Source organism: Dendroctonus ponderosae, unplaced genomic scaffold (assembly GCF_020466585.1).
Source record: "Dendroctonus ponderosae isolate FM_Combo_2020 unplaced genomic scaffold, Dpon_F_20191213v2 Dpon_F_20191213_2, whole genome shotgun sequence".
In the NCBI taxonomy this organism is placed as follows: Eukaryota; Metazoa; Arthropoda; class Insecta; order Coleoptera; family Curculionidae; genus Dendroctonus; species Dendroctonus ponderosae.
In genome coordinates, this window is record NW_026018165.1 from 14,311,166 (window position 1) to 14,326,770 (window position 15,605).

The 15,605-nt window shown below is 35.7% G+C and overlaps 1 protein-coding gene across 1 annotated transcript in view; it reads left to right on the top strand.

Moving 5' to 3' along the window:
• LOC109544413 (matrix metalloproteinase-2) overlaps positions 1-15,605 on the top strand; it is a 58,613-nt gene that overhangs the window by 35,514 nt on the left and 7,494 nt on the right. Inside the window, exon 4 of the mRNA XM_048664149.1 lies at positions 12,243-12,392. Coding sequence (XP_048520106.1) covers positions 12,243-12,392 — 150 coding nt within the window. The remainder of the gene's footprint in view (positions 1-12,242; positions 12,393-15,605) is intronic.

Genomic DNA, 15,605 nt, shown 5'->3' on the forward strand with positions numbered 1-15,605 from the left:
AGAAAAAAAATCGAAAACTGTTTTCAGATTTGAGGTTCATCCTTATGCCTTTGCGGTTGAAGCAAAAAAAGCACTTTTTGTTCAACTGGGATCATGCCAGACTTTCAGAACATTTGCGCTGTATTGTTCACCCTGTACGAAATTTATCAAAAGTACGTAATTTATGCAAAAACATTGGATTGCCAAAAAAAGACTTGAAGTAAATATCGCTTCAAACCGAAGTGAAATCGATTGCAGCAATAAAATTTCATCCAGTTTTAAAGTTCATGTGTTCATCAGTTTCAAGTTTGAACAAATTTGACAGTGTAACGATGAATTTTCTGAGCAGTTTAAATTCACAAAACCCGAACGTAGAAAACGTAAAAATATAAGGACAAAACCATTTCGAGCGCGACCTTACTATACAAAGAAATGCACACAAAAAGCACCGTAAAAATATACTAAACAGAGAAAATAGTACAACTAAACAACAGAAGAGAATAAGGAAAAAACGACATACTTCGCTACACAAACCATCAAACCAAAAAGTGCACGACGGAACAAACACGACAAAAACGTTAAATAAAATACTCTTTTCATTTTCCAAGTTGGATGTTCCAAAAAGTTGTTTAAAAGTGCTATAGAATTGAATAAATTAGTCTGGTGAAGATGATTACTACTATCTAAATATCGAATCTCTTCATTTGAAAATTACCAACGATGCAGGTCTAAATTAGATGAACATGTCGACAAGTGCTTCAGCCGGAAAACGGATAAATGTAATTTCCTATACCTGAAGCTGACATTTGCGTCACAGTTCTTTTATTTGAAAATATTGCTAATTAGTGGTTAATTGTCCGGTTAAAATGAAGTAGTTCACTCCAATTAATCCGTACTTCTGGATACGCGTCAAATCCACACGTCCGCTTAAGTGGACTCTGTCCAAGTAAATATATGATAGACGTCGAGTGACGATCGGGAACGGGATATTTTTATAACCTGCCAGTAAATAAATCGTCATTGTTATCGAGAAATTTAAACGTGCGTGGATGAATTTCCACTTGGGAAATTTAATTTGTGCCCCATTTATACCGAGATTTTTAAGTGCTGATTGAAGAGAATCCCCGTTTTATTCACAAACTTATATGTTCACGGTTTTTCCTTATTCTTTCGCTCTGTATTGAAAATTTAGAAAGTTCCCTAATAAATGTCTTCCAAGTTTTCTTGCGATAAATTGCAGCAAATTTGCCTTGTCTGTGATCAATTACTAAGAAAACTGAAGGATTTAGGGGATAGATTTTTGGCAAAAACCATTTGAGTTTCCTGCCGAGTTCGAGCAAATCTTATTTCTTTTCTCAGGGCTCAAATGTTACATGAACAATTGCTAGGACTAATAAAGTAAAACGAAAAATTACATCATAAAAATAAAAACAAAGAGAAAAATAGGTAGCAAAAAATATTCGGATCAAAAGTATGTCAGGAAGTAACAAAATGTTTACTTTAATTTCTCTTTACCGACCAAGAAATAAACGATACTTTTGTCATTAGTTTTATATTATTTTCCTGTGATTTTTTGTCTTGCTTGCTTGACCTTAAAATATAAAGAATGAAAAAGGAATTTCAGTCACATTTTATCAACTCAATGCTTAATGGATGTGAAGGATTATACTAAAATTCGAAATTTTGGAAAAACAGAATATCATTTTTCTGGAAAAAAGAGCAAATCACGTTTAACTATTAAATTTGCGTAAATAGAAAGCCACTGCTAAATCTTCATATTTTCACAAGCGAAAAAGAAGTGTCCTGTTAAAAATCGAAATAAAAATAGATACTATTTATGTTAATTATTTTCGGTAAAATACCGTAAACATGTAAACTTGTTTTGTCACAAAAATATAGTGATTTCTCTCGACTAGAAACCAGAATTGAACCTTGAATGAAACAAAATTAAGTGGATACTAGATAAAGTGGACAAATAAAATGCAATAGAGTGAAACAGACTTTTTCGAAAGCTCGGGAGAAAACTCAAGAGCGTTTTTAGACTATTATTATTCAGAGGATTTAAAAAACACAATTTTCGCTTCTATTTACGCTATTTGTTCTTTTGTGCAGATTAACGTAAAAATAAACTGTTTAATTGTTCTAACAAACATTTAGTGATTTGTCTGAAATAGAAACGGAAATTGAATCTTGAATAAAATAGTGGATACTAAATAACGCGGACAGAAAAATGAAAATGAATTAAACATACGTTTCCGAAAGCTTGGTAGAAAACTCGAGAGCATTTTTATATTATTAATTATTCAGCTAATTTGAAAAGAACAATTTTTGCTTCTATTTACGATATTTGTTCTTTTCTGCATATTGTAAAATTAAAAACTTGTTACAAAAATCTAGTGATTTGTTTCGAATAGAAACGGGAATTGAACCTTGAATAAAATAAAATGAAGTGTATACTAAATAAAATGGATAAATAAAAAAATTCTCCAGTAAAAACGAAAACGAGTCCAGTCAATATTTTTAAAGAAAGAGTGCAACGCAAGAGAAGAACTTGATACAAAAAACGACACTTTTAAGCTAGAGATAAGAAGCAATCTGAATCTTCGAGCAAACACAACAATCTCAAACTAAATCGTGCAGAAACTTTTAAATCACTAGTTTTTCAAGCAAAAATGAAAAATCCTTTGTACCGAATTGGGAATGAGTGAGAGATTTTTCAACGAGCCACCGACAATTTAGACCAGATTTAAATCGCGCAAATTCGAAAATAAAAACGCAGAAATTCGGTGTTAACCGACGATTAACATTCGATTCAGAAATTAGATACCCCCCGACGAATCGGCCCCCCAATTTCCGCGCAGCAAAATTTCCCTCTTCCACCTGTAAACGAAATTATGGAGAAATTGGCGAATAAAATGCGAAGATTGAACAGTTAACTGCATTAGGGAGTGGCGGGGCTCGAGAGGGGCTTTAATCTTAAATTTTAATGAAAATGGAAGTTGTCTGCAGGTGAAAATTTATTTCCACCGGAGACTTCTTCGGCACACTCTTCATTCTTGCAAACATTTCGACCAGCCCAGAAATTAATACGTTTGGCCCTAATCCTAAAAACGATACATTTTTACTAAATTTTACCAACAACCTAAAACACGATAGAGGCTTAAGTAGGCCGATCAGAACAGGCAATATCTCATGCACATTGGGGGGAAATCGGACTTTAATATTTAGATGTAATTTCCTGGAACACCTGGTCAATAGAACTTGTGGTTTGGTTTTGTGATGGAATTGTTTTTGCTGATGGCAGCGCTAAACCTTTTTTTCAAACCTTTGCAATTCAAAATGTATAACAATGGCAAACATGCATAAAGTAAGTACATATACCTTTCTCAAAGACACTCTAAATACTCTACTATACAGTGTTTTGCCGATTTTTGAGCCAAATTCAAACCTTCTTGCGAACAATCAAAACTGATGTTGTGGAGTGAGGTTATCAAACCATCCAGTTGGAAGAAGAACAAAAGGAACGTGGCATTCCTTTCAAACATTGAACCTTCAGCAAAAAGATACACAGAAGTTCGATGAAATGTTAACGTATCCACGTCCGAAAATTCTTAAGTCAGTAAAAGGAATGTGAGTGAAACCCTTCGGCGAAAAATCCCTCTGTATTGAAGATTGCTGGCTGTTTCATTAGAGCTTTGTTTCATTTGAATCGAAATTCAGATCATTTCGGATCCACAGCATGCAAACAATGACAATCGAAAACTCTTGGCGAGACAGTGCCATGCTAAGGGCACTCGTTCCTGACCCTTAAGTTTGCCAGATGACGTCACCGGATGCGGAGAGCTCTTCATTTGAGTGGATGTCGACACGGATCGGCAAGAAAAAGGGTTAGTTTAGAGGCGATTCCTGGAAAAGTGTGCGGGATGCCTTGTGGATACACAGCACCTCGTTTTTGAGCTGAAGAAGAGGAACTCATGTGAATCAAAGTGTTGGTAGTTGGTTTTATGTGCGAAATAATTGCACTGTCTTTTCCCTCGAGTTTTGCTATTATTAACAATTGGCGAATAATTTCATTAATCGGCTAAGTAACACGCTGTAATTTGAACATTGTTTCTTATAAATCTTTGCGACTTGAATGCGGTTGATGGTTTCGTTCATAACCCCACTTCACAACATCAGTTTTCATTGTAGCCGGTGAGCGTCTTGGACTTTTAGGGCGACGCAGAAATAATTTTATTTTCAGGACAAAAGTAAAATAACGTTTTTCCACAATGGGGTAAACACTCGAAAAACACACCACTTTCAATGAAAACTGATGTTGCTGAATACGATTATGCTGTGAACTGGAGCAGCTGTGATAAATTGTCCAGGCACCTGCTCATGAAAAGAGTTTCGATTTTTTTAAAGCGTATGCCTTTGGATTGAGTCAATGTGAATACATATACATTCAACATGAACACAATTCGAATTTATTTGTAAAATTGTCCCTGCCTGTTTTTTTCATTCGGAGGTCCCAAACTAAGTCGTTATTTGTGATCTACTCGCCAGATAGCTGTAAATGATATTTTAAATAGCATACGCCCTTGATACTCGACACCCACCACATGATCCCGAGGACTCCTTAGGGAGCAGAAGTAACATTGTTTCGGCTTGGGTTTATATCATTTTAACGTGGCATAGCGTGATAGAAGCTGGTCAATAATGCACGTTTCAAAGGATTATGAATTAATAAAGGTTCTACTGCCGGTTTGCTCTTGGCCTTTAGGGCTTCTCGGAAACAATATTTTACAATTTTCCCCCGTTAGTGGCATGAAGGCATTCATTGGATTGACGTGATACCGTGTAGTGGCATTTCGAATGGTTTCCACCAATTTAATCCGCAATCGAATTATTTTAGTGCACAAACTGGGCTTGGATGGCCTGTTGGAAATCCACACAAGACTGAAGATTTTGAAATGTTTCGCGTAAATTGAAAGTTCCATATTCAATCAATAAGGTCTTTCAGGATTATAGGGCGGAATATGTACATGAATAAATTTACCGTCTGCCTGTTGTCTTAAAAGGGGCTTTTTCATACAGAAATAGGGGTTAATGGCATTAGGAAAAGCAATTGATGAAATCAATACTTGGTTTAATACAATCAATTATTTAACATGCTTGTTAGTTGGGTCCTTTTGCGGTTGCTGGGCTCGAAAATTTTCAAAAGTGGTCAATAAAACGAAAACTGCAAAAAAATATTGATATCATTTTGCCCAAAACAACGCATTTTATTGAAAAAGTCACACGGTGTTAGTTTCTATTTATCGATTGGTACCTGGCAAGCTAAAATTCAAGGTATTTTGCGACGTTTAAAAGTTCCTTCAGCAGTTTTCGCCATACCTTTCGACTTGGAAAGGAGAACTGGATAACAGAAAATTTATCTAACGAAATGGCAGCTTTGTTGAATATTGGTTTCTGAAAAATCCAAAAATCAATTTTTTGATCCTTTTTTATATTCAAATATTGATTTAATAACACACCAATTTTCTGATAGAGAGCTTAATAAAGCCATCGATCTGTGAGCCACCCGCTATAAAAATTGCTTAAGAATGCCCAACAGTTTTCTTCCCCTTGAAAATTGGTTTTTGAATGTTGCACATGAAATATTAATGGATTCTTTTTGGGGCAGAACGGATGAAACGGGAAGCCAAAAACCGCATCGCAAGCTCTAATTGTTTACATCTTTAAAATCCCACTGTCTAAGCAAACCAGGCCTGGCCATGCTGTTTCCCCCCCGAGATTTCTTTGCCATTTCGTTCTTTCGGGTGTCTGATATTTGCAAATGCTAATAGCTCTACAGCCTATCACTTTTTTGTTTTTCAACACGCATTTCAACAGCTTGTCCCTATCCTGATGAGGAAATATTTCTTTATCTAAACGTGGCGTTTTACTTGATACATTTCAGGACACCCACTATTCGTGATAGAAACTTCCTGTTTGAGGGTAACACTAACCAAGCGACAGTTCTGTAATCAAATACTTTAACGATTTGACTATGAGTCGACTGGAGTATCTATTTTGTATGATTGTGTGTTTTTTTTCAGCGCCGTACCAGAAAAATATGTTTAATTACACACAAAAAATAATTCGCTGTCGACTGTTAAAGTCCTGACGACTTCACACTTTTGAAAGTAAATTTTTTGAAAAGTTTATGTTTAGATGCACTAAGTAGAATTCTTTACTTCCAATGCAGATTTGACAAATTTTACAAAAATAGGCAAATGTGCAGATTGATTTTAAACATTCCTAAAAATTCTATTTTTGCCCTAATTTATTCGCTATTTCCAGCGTGAGTTGTTTTACATATTCAATTAATTTTTGTTGATTAATAAAACATTGTTCTAGAATTATACCAAGTTCATGTAGATTAACCTTCCAATAATTGCGGGAAGGCTGCACTGGCCATTAGCATTTGAAAATTTCAAACGCCCTTCAGGTCAAAATGTCAATAGAATCCCTTGGGAATAACGGCCTAGATCCAACAGATACTGAGATATTTAGATTTAAGCAATTAGAGCTCGAACTGATGACCCTTTTTGTCAGATTTATTTAGTTATTTTTCAAACACCTGGAACCTTAAGGGAACTGAGAAATCTGGTTGTAGAGAAAACTAAAACTTCTGAATTTGCATATGGAGAAACTAGTGTTTTCGTATTTAGGAAAGGTCTGTAACTCTCGCAATCGTGTAGTATAGGTGAATCGAATAATAATGGGAAGACGAAAATATTTAAAGAAAAGAGACGCTTTTGGAAATGAAGTAAAAGGTGCAACAGACAATTGCATCGTTCACAGACTTACAAGAGTGGATGAAAATGTGGAAGACTCAAATATTGGAAAACTTGTGTCAGTTACAGAAAAAAGTAATTTAAGAAAAATTAACCATCATAAGAGTGCATCAATGAAGATATCAAAATTAATATACCGACTTCTCTGTTGAAGAAAATCTTCATGTCCAAACTGGGCAGATTTCTAGGGAACTCGAAATTTGCTAGTATTCAGTGGCGAGAATTCGTGAACCCCAAAAATTTCATCTTTATAAAATCATCCTCCAGGAAGTCACTGAAGTTGATCCAAATGGATCTGTGAACAAATGACGCGTCTACTGGACGGAAATGTTGGAAACAGAAAAACTTTGTCTGACGAGTCAACGCGTATGTTAAATGATGGGCTAAATCGTCAAAATTCTCGTTATTGGACACATCAGCGCACGCTGGATGAAAAAATACACATTCAACATCCAGAAAGGTGAATATTTGAGCGGAACTATAGAATTCTTGCAGGAAGAACTAGTTGCAAATTGCGCTGCTCGTCTGATCCAGATGAAGTTGATGTCCCGAATAAAAACATCTGGTTTCAACTCTTCTCATTTTGTACACTTGGTTGAATTATTTCCAGCACGGTGGATTTGTAGACGAGGGCCCGTGGAAAGGCCTCCCAGGTCTCCGGATTTGACTCATCTAGACCATTTCTTATGCGGATATTTGTACGTTTTTGGCATTGAGGAGTTGCAAGAACCACAATTTTTTAACCATAATCATTAAAAATCTCAATTGCCGTTTAAAAAAGAGTAAACGTTATTTCTGAAATCTGGAAGAACTTGCATAAAAAGAGCGCAAAAACCCTGTTTTTGATTAATCGAATCTAATCCAGATTATATACGAAGTACATCTGGTAGCCACACTGCAGTCATTTGAAGCACTTAATTGATCATTGAAAAGAAATAAAACGAAAAACGCATATCAGAACAAGCAGCCACCAATCACATGTGTACTCTAATGAAAAACGAATCGGTCGTCGGTCTAATTAAGGCCTATTTAACCAAATTGTTGCGTCATACTGTTTGCATCCAATGTTGATGTCTTGGAACAACTAAACAGCGAGCTGATGCAGTTTATTAACCCGTTTTTTCGTGGTTTACTTTGGATCTGTTTGAAGGCCTTTTGGCCTATGCTGTATTAAAACTTGTGTCTTATCAACCTCATTGTTCACCTTAAAACTGGATATTCTAGTAGCCCTGTCTAGTGAAGAACTTTTTTCCCCTAACAATTACACATCATTTCTCTGTTCCACTAACACCCTGCCATATTAACTATACACTTATTCCGATAAATAATAAAAAACACGCCTTCCACTAACTCCAAAGGGGGTGGCTTCTCATCAATTCTCTGCGCACGCACTCGCATCTGGAAACTTATATAAAGTTGAGAGTTGGGAAACGTTGGGACATTTGAAGCGTGAGAATCCTGGACAGAAAAGGTCCGCTAACTCTGCAGCCACAGTTATCGAGTGTTGGAGATCGTGTTGTTTCAAAAGTTTTCGGTGAAATGTGCCTGATATTGATGTGTCGTCGTGTAAGTATTGAACTGATTTTTGCCTTGCCCGAAGAAGTTGTTGATTTTCAGGAGTTTGCGAATTTATAATTGATCGACAAGAAGTTTAGTTTGAGTTAGATTTTACATAAAAAAATCCTATTACTTTTGATTACTTCTATTTTTTTAGCCCACTTTTGAGTTCCACCAGCAACGCAACTTTGCAAATTTTTCTTTCGTTTCGTTAAAAACTTTTTAAAAAGACAATTAATTTTCACGTCAATTTCGACACAATTTGCCCCAAATTATTAATTTAAAGTATTGAGGAAAGAAATCGAGCCAGGTTTTGTTATCACGCGCTGGTTTCCAACGAGGAAACCTTTCATGTACCTTTCATCGAGTGAAATTCGACGATAAATTGCGATATATAGGAAATTGCTTACAATTTCTACGCACATTCTAAACAAACGTCCAAGTTAACGTTAAGATAAATTGTCTATTGGATAAAACAGTGTAACACACTAATTGTACGTTTAAAAATAAAACCTGTAAAAATACCCTAGTTAACTATCAGTGATAAAAATAGTTGATATTTACCCACCAATACAGCTTTTAAATGTATACAATATTGATATAATCCTGCCCCTTACAAGAAGGTGAGTTTTTCTAGAATTCAATTTTTCTAGAAATGTTTCAGCTGTTAAGCGTGAGATTCAAATGTATTCAATTTTCTGGCAAAAACGAATTTAGGAAATTGACAAGGAACATTTTAACACTTACATTCTTACACATAACTTATTCATGTGATAAATTGGCCAATTTTGAACCGATCAATTTCAATTTGCAATCACCCTACAATAAAGCAAATGAGGAAAAAATTATTAAATTAGAGAAATAAAAGCAACTTGGTGTTGAAATATTAATCGTCTGCTCCATAAATAATAACCGGAATTGCACCTTTTGGAAATGTAACAAATAAAATACTCAACTTCAAATTTTTCTTTGTATGCTTCCATTTGTATGCATTTTATTAATGAACATTTTGCATTAATAATTTAAATGCTGTGAACATTTTTATGATCATTATTAACTCGCGATAATCGACGCCTATTAAAGAATTTTCATGAAGATTTACTGGCTTATTCGGAGTCTTAATAAATGTTTATTAACCGAGAGGAAACCGCGCAATAATGCGGGCTCTCATACCAACTTGACAAAGATTAGAACTTTATTTTTGTATTCACGATCGGCAAAATCGATATCGCTTTGTAAAAATTTCACTTCAGGCAGCATTGTGAATAATGAATTGTAAACTTTGGCCAACAGTCAGAAGGGTTGAAAAATTACTAGTCCGTGACTCTGAAGGAAATTCGTGGAATAATTGGGTAGTTTCGAATATTAATATTCGAAGAAAAAGGACGAGAATTTGAATATAAAGTAATTATGACGGAATTAAACAGAATCAGATCGGCGCCTAAATGGAATAATTGATTAATAAAAATAAACAAATTTTTGGTCAGAATTAACTTTTTTTTAATCCTTTTATTGCAACTGCGTACTGCAGAGTGTGAAGGGATTCCAACACGTGCAAGAGAGACTGCTAACAAAAGACGAAACTAATATGGGTTGAAATGATATTTCGCGTGTTAGATTTCGGATAAAAAAGTGTTTATAAGAAACGCAATTTATAATTTGTGTTTGGTGTAAAAATAGGATACTTTAATCGAAAACTAGCGCTGTAAAATTTTGCTCAAATAAACAGTTTGGTGTCAATAATTCAGTTAATTTAGCTGCGTTCTATGGAATGAACCTATGGTGTCTGCAAAAAAAAATTTCAGTTCAAAAAGTCATCGTTTCGGTTGTTGATTTTTGTTATCGGCAAACACTCTTATTTGCAGAACCGCCCCCTCTTTCGCGCCCATACGCTTCGAATAATCAGGAAATACAAAATCATTTTATTTTCCTCGCAATTTCCGTCAATTTTCCATCGTCTATTCACTATGTTTGTATATTCGGCAATTCTTGGGAATCCGGCTTTTAACAGCTCGCCTTAGGTGAGGACCAATTGAATCATGCAGCAAATTGTGAATGGAACTAAAGGGTTGCAATCGAAACATGTTTGAGATATTTCCTATTGCTATACAGTATTTAAAGAGAGTTTTAAAATTGATAAATATTGACTAGAAACGAAAATCCACTTGACGAAAATTGAAAGAGATTTTCACTTATAAACACACTTTTGAAGCCACCACAAGAAAGAAGAGAAACAAAGAAACATTCCAACTTCTGCTGATTTTCAAGATGCTCTACTTTCATCCCGATGACGTCGACTTTTTCATTCATTAAAAGTGAATAATGTGCTGCATCACTAAATATGTTGATCTCAACTAGGAGAATTACGTATTCAATTTGCGGAATGTGTGGTTAAATGTGGGTCATTCGCCAATCAAAATGCTTCAGGGCCGAAGCATCACATTCTCGCATACCATGCATTTAATGAGGAAGTTTATGAAAAATTCAACATTGAGCTCGGATCATCTCGAAGTGGATTATTGGGATTACGGAATGAGGGACTAAATGAACCGGGCAAAGTTGGGATTTTCAGCCAAATTGAATTGTGTGAACACTTTAAAAGCATCGAAAATGAGCCCCGTAAATATTGGTAAAATCAGATGTTTCAATTTTAATTTACAGGGTGGGCCAAGGATCGATAGTCACTGCAGAATTTTGCAGTGACATTTTTTAACATTAATGTTAGGCAATTCCAGAAACTATTTTTTGTTAAAGGAGATTCTGATAGATAGCGTTTGCGTGACTAACTTTCTTGAACCCAATAAGCTCCGATTGTAAATCCCTTATACTTTTTCGGGATTCTGTTATTTGACCATTTCGTTTAAAAGTAAAAGTCCGAATTCATTCAACTTCTCTGGGCAACAAACCCGAACTTTCCATGCTAATTATGCAGCACTTCTAGCACAAAATCGTGAACTTTTCCACCCAAATCCTCATCAAAAATCCGCTTTTTATACCGCACAAAAACCACTGTTCTGCCACACTTAGCATTGTCTAGTGGCAGTTGAGAATCGCAACTACACTTGCTAAAATGAGTCAGGACAGGCCCAGGTCAAACTTGAGCCTTTTGGGTGCTGATAAATGTGACCTTTAAAATAACGCGGATTGATGGGTCTGCTGAAGCTTTTATTGGGTTATACAGAAAATCTGTTTCGGCTAATTGGAGTCGACAAGTTGGAAAGAGCGCACTTAGAAATAGACGTTCGTTCTAAATCATTTTCGGTTGAAAGTAACTTTTTTTAATTGTTTTTAGCAATTTTCGTTTCCGAATAAGGCCCATTCGATAACTCACTCAACCTGGGTGTGATGTGTATTTCAATCCATCACAACCTCCTTGAGTGAGCGATTGAGTTGAGTCAACATCTACGGGATCCAGAGCCAAAAGGAAACCTTCAGTCAGTTATAATCCTTGGTTCATTTCAATTCAATGAACCAGACAGACAAACGGAACTTAAATTCGATTATAAATTAACGACAAAAGATAAATAAGCAATTTCGAACTTCATCCAGCCTTTACATGCTCAATCTGTGAATAAGGCAAAGCTTCTTCGATTTAATTACATTGTATAGGGGCACATAGTTGTCAATTACATTAACTGACGCTATACCCGAGTTAATTTAACTCCAAGTTAAATGATCTTATGATACGAATTTAGTTTAATATGGAAGTCTATTAAGAGGCTGGCGTGACGCCTAACTTTGTACGTTTTATTGATCTTGAGTTCGTTTGATAAATATTGGCCGATCAAGGGGTTAATTCACGTCTAAGAACAGTGATTTTGTGTTAATTATTTACGGAGGGATTTGGATTTCTTAGTGAATTAACGCTGATTTTTGTTCTAGCTTGAGAACAAAGCAATTAGCAGATGGACTGGATCCGTACGAAGTCAGATTCGTCATATCGAAAGCTCTGGCCGTCTGGTCCAAGCACTCGAAACTGACTTTTACGGAGGTGGATAGCGACAAAGCTGATATCTTGATTTATTTCTACAGGTAAGGTTCTATATTCACAATTCGTCCATAAAAACTCACAGTTCGGCCTAAAACTTGCTTTGAATATGCCAAAAATTGACTCGGAAATTCGATTTAAGTAAAACACGGTATTGGATGGAAAACATTAGATTCGATCCCAATGTAGGATGCTTATGAAAGATGGAACAAGAATTTTTTATCAGGAATCGCCAGGATGCCTAATTTTATTTCATTTTGAGTTACGAACGAATTTTCGTTCTTTATGAAGTCATCGTTACCTTAGCCGCGTTGGGCAAGTGAGACATTCCTGGTGCAAAAACTGTCAGAACTTTTTATTTGGTAGCTGAAATCAACTGAATTTTTTTGAGTTCATCGACCAATCTTTTCTGAACATTTTTTGGCTCTTTGTAAAATCTGGTAGCAATCGTAGTTTTTGTGCAATAAAATATTTCGACTATTTAGCAAAATATGGTTCTGACGTAGGAACAAATCCACAAGTTTCACTAAAATCCACCTGAGAGCATATTATTAGAAACATTTAAATTAATTTTAATAAAAAAAATTCATTTTAATATCCAGATTTTACAAAGAGGCCGACAGTTCTAAATCATGCATAATAAAAATAAATCTGCATCCAGAATGATATGAAAATAGATTGGTTTTGGCAACGACTAAAACAATTCAGTGAAGAGTAGCTGTTTCTCTTAAGTGAACTCTCTTTGATGAGATAGTTTGGAGATTACGAAATAGCCAGTGTCATTAGCAGATTGAACTCCTCGTAACTTTTCCTTGTAAGGGCTTGTTAAAGACAAAATTACAGACTATATACAGAGTGTCGCAAAATAGCTTCAACATATTTCCGAAAATGATTCCAGAGATTGCAATAATAAAACAAGTTCTTATAAACACAACCCAAAATTTGTTCCTTAAAAGGACTGGAACCGTTTGAAGCCAGAACTCTGAAAATTAGTTTCGCAATATTTTCTTAACGGGTTTCTCCCACATAATTGCGTATTCAATAATTCCGCTCTGAATTTGCAGTGGCAGTTATTTATATTTGGGGCAATACATTTTTGAAAGCGCACTTTGAGCTCTTATTAAATTTATGAAAATAATATCATTTTGAGCACTGTAGTAAATTCGCGACAAAAGATGGTTAAATCGTATTTGCAATTATTATAAAACATTCCCGTTGCAAGAAAACCCGAACTTACGTCTCAATGCTGAAAGTTGTTTGAAAGTTAAAATTGATTTAAAATTCTGTTGAAATTCCCTTCTACTGTAAACTAAATGAAGACACAAGTTACAAGAATCCATTTAATAAAAAAAACTAGCTTAGAGTTAGGTATAAAACGTTGCAACAGTCATCAAAACATGATGAAGGTTTGAATAGTGGCGATGAAAATGCATTGTGTCTATTCAAAACCAGATGAGGTTGAAAAAAAGGCTGTGTAATCAACAGATGAACAGCGACAAAATGAAATTCATTAGTGTGTTAATAACTAGAAGCGCTCCTGGAAATTTATAATTCCAGCAGAAATAATCAACAAGGTTTTTAATTATTTTGCCATTATTACAGCCTTTAATACTTTGCGTGTATTAAAAGCTTCCGACTTTAGCTAAAATTTAATAGTTTTTCCTGTAGCCGGAAAAACCCCCTGCCATACACCTTGGCCTTCTTATGGAAATGCGAAACGAACGGATCACATTCGAATATTCGGTTTAACAATGAGCCGTCGAATCGGGATCCTGATCCAAAATCCCACGGGGAATAATCTTGACAATGACTACGAATATTGCGTAGTAAAATAAGAACATTTTGAATATGTAATATCGCGTTAAAAAAAAAGTCGAAAAAAATCTGGCGTCTAATAATTCGCTTAACTTGTGCAAAATGATCATGGCAGACGACTGCATACTAATAATGTAAAAATAACATCGCTTTTAAAGTCGAGTTCATAAATGACCGAAACATTTCACATTCAGCAGTGTTTTAGGAAGCAATATAGAGATAATTTCAGACCGGAGATCAGAGGGTATTTCCGGCTGTTTCGTATCTCGGCAACAAATTCGAGGATTTCTGCGATTGTCACTTTATCTGCAGGGGCTTTGTGGGCTGCTTAGTCATTCATATTGAGAGCCTCATGCACTTTTTCGCCTTTTCGCAACGAGGCGGACGGAGCTTCAGTTCGTCTGGTATTATATCCGGATTTCTGGAGTCGTGCTGCCAATCGAACGAGGATTTTCGTCCGTCTGAAACACATTTTCCCAATTCGATAGCCGATATGTACTTTAAAATGGTCACTTTCTATTGTTCCGCTTTGGAAATTTATCGGTTTCTCATACGTGCAGTCTTCCTGTGGTATATTTGATTTAGAAAACAGCTGTTTAAAGGGTACTGTGTAGGTTGTAGGATTTGGAAACCCTCAATGTTTCCGACTGTAAACAAGTGATTAAGTCTTGGTTAAAAGATGAATTATTGATTAAAACAATATGCAAATAGATGCAACCAAATTGATTTGTTTTGTGCGGTTTAGAGTTGTTTCGTCTAGTAGGCATGGGGAACTCAGTGAATTTTCTGGAGTTGGCGCAGTGGTGCCGAAATGGCCTAGTGCGCCAACCCAGCGCTGTTGCGCTGGAGTCACCCATTTGGTAAAATGTTGCTCCTAAAAAATGTGGTGACCTTTTTTGTTTTACGGTCTTGAAGTTCAAGCCCCCGGCCTCGTAAAGCTTTAATGCGTCCCTGGGCGAAATGCCAAGCGTAACTCAAAGGGCGGCACAGTGAGGCCCAATGAGTTTTAACGAAAACTACTCTACAAGTTCAGTAAAAAATTGTGTTCACTCATCGTTAGGAAAATTGTGTGCAGGATTTGAAAAAACTGTTGCAGGACACATTTTGCATTGCGTTTTTCAAAAATAAATTTCTCAAAAACGAAAAATACTCCACAAGATCAGAGTTGTGCGTTCAGGAAAGAAGGGTGCGCTCTAAATGCGGTCAAAATATCGAAAATCACTCATCGTCAAAAAAAATTTACGCAATATTTGAAAAAGCTGTTGCGGGACACATTCAGGGGTGGATCCAGCTTTAAAGTCAAGGGGTGGGGGGTTATGTAGAAAAAATACAGTCTTCTGTTGTTTTTGAAATTAGAAAAATGATCGTCGTTTTGTGCAAGGGTGGCGCAAGATTATTGCAAAATTTCATGTTTTCCGTCTCGTTTTGCATGTTTCTCGGAA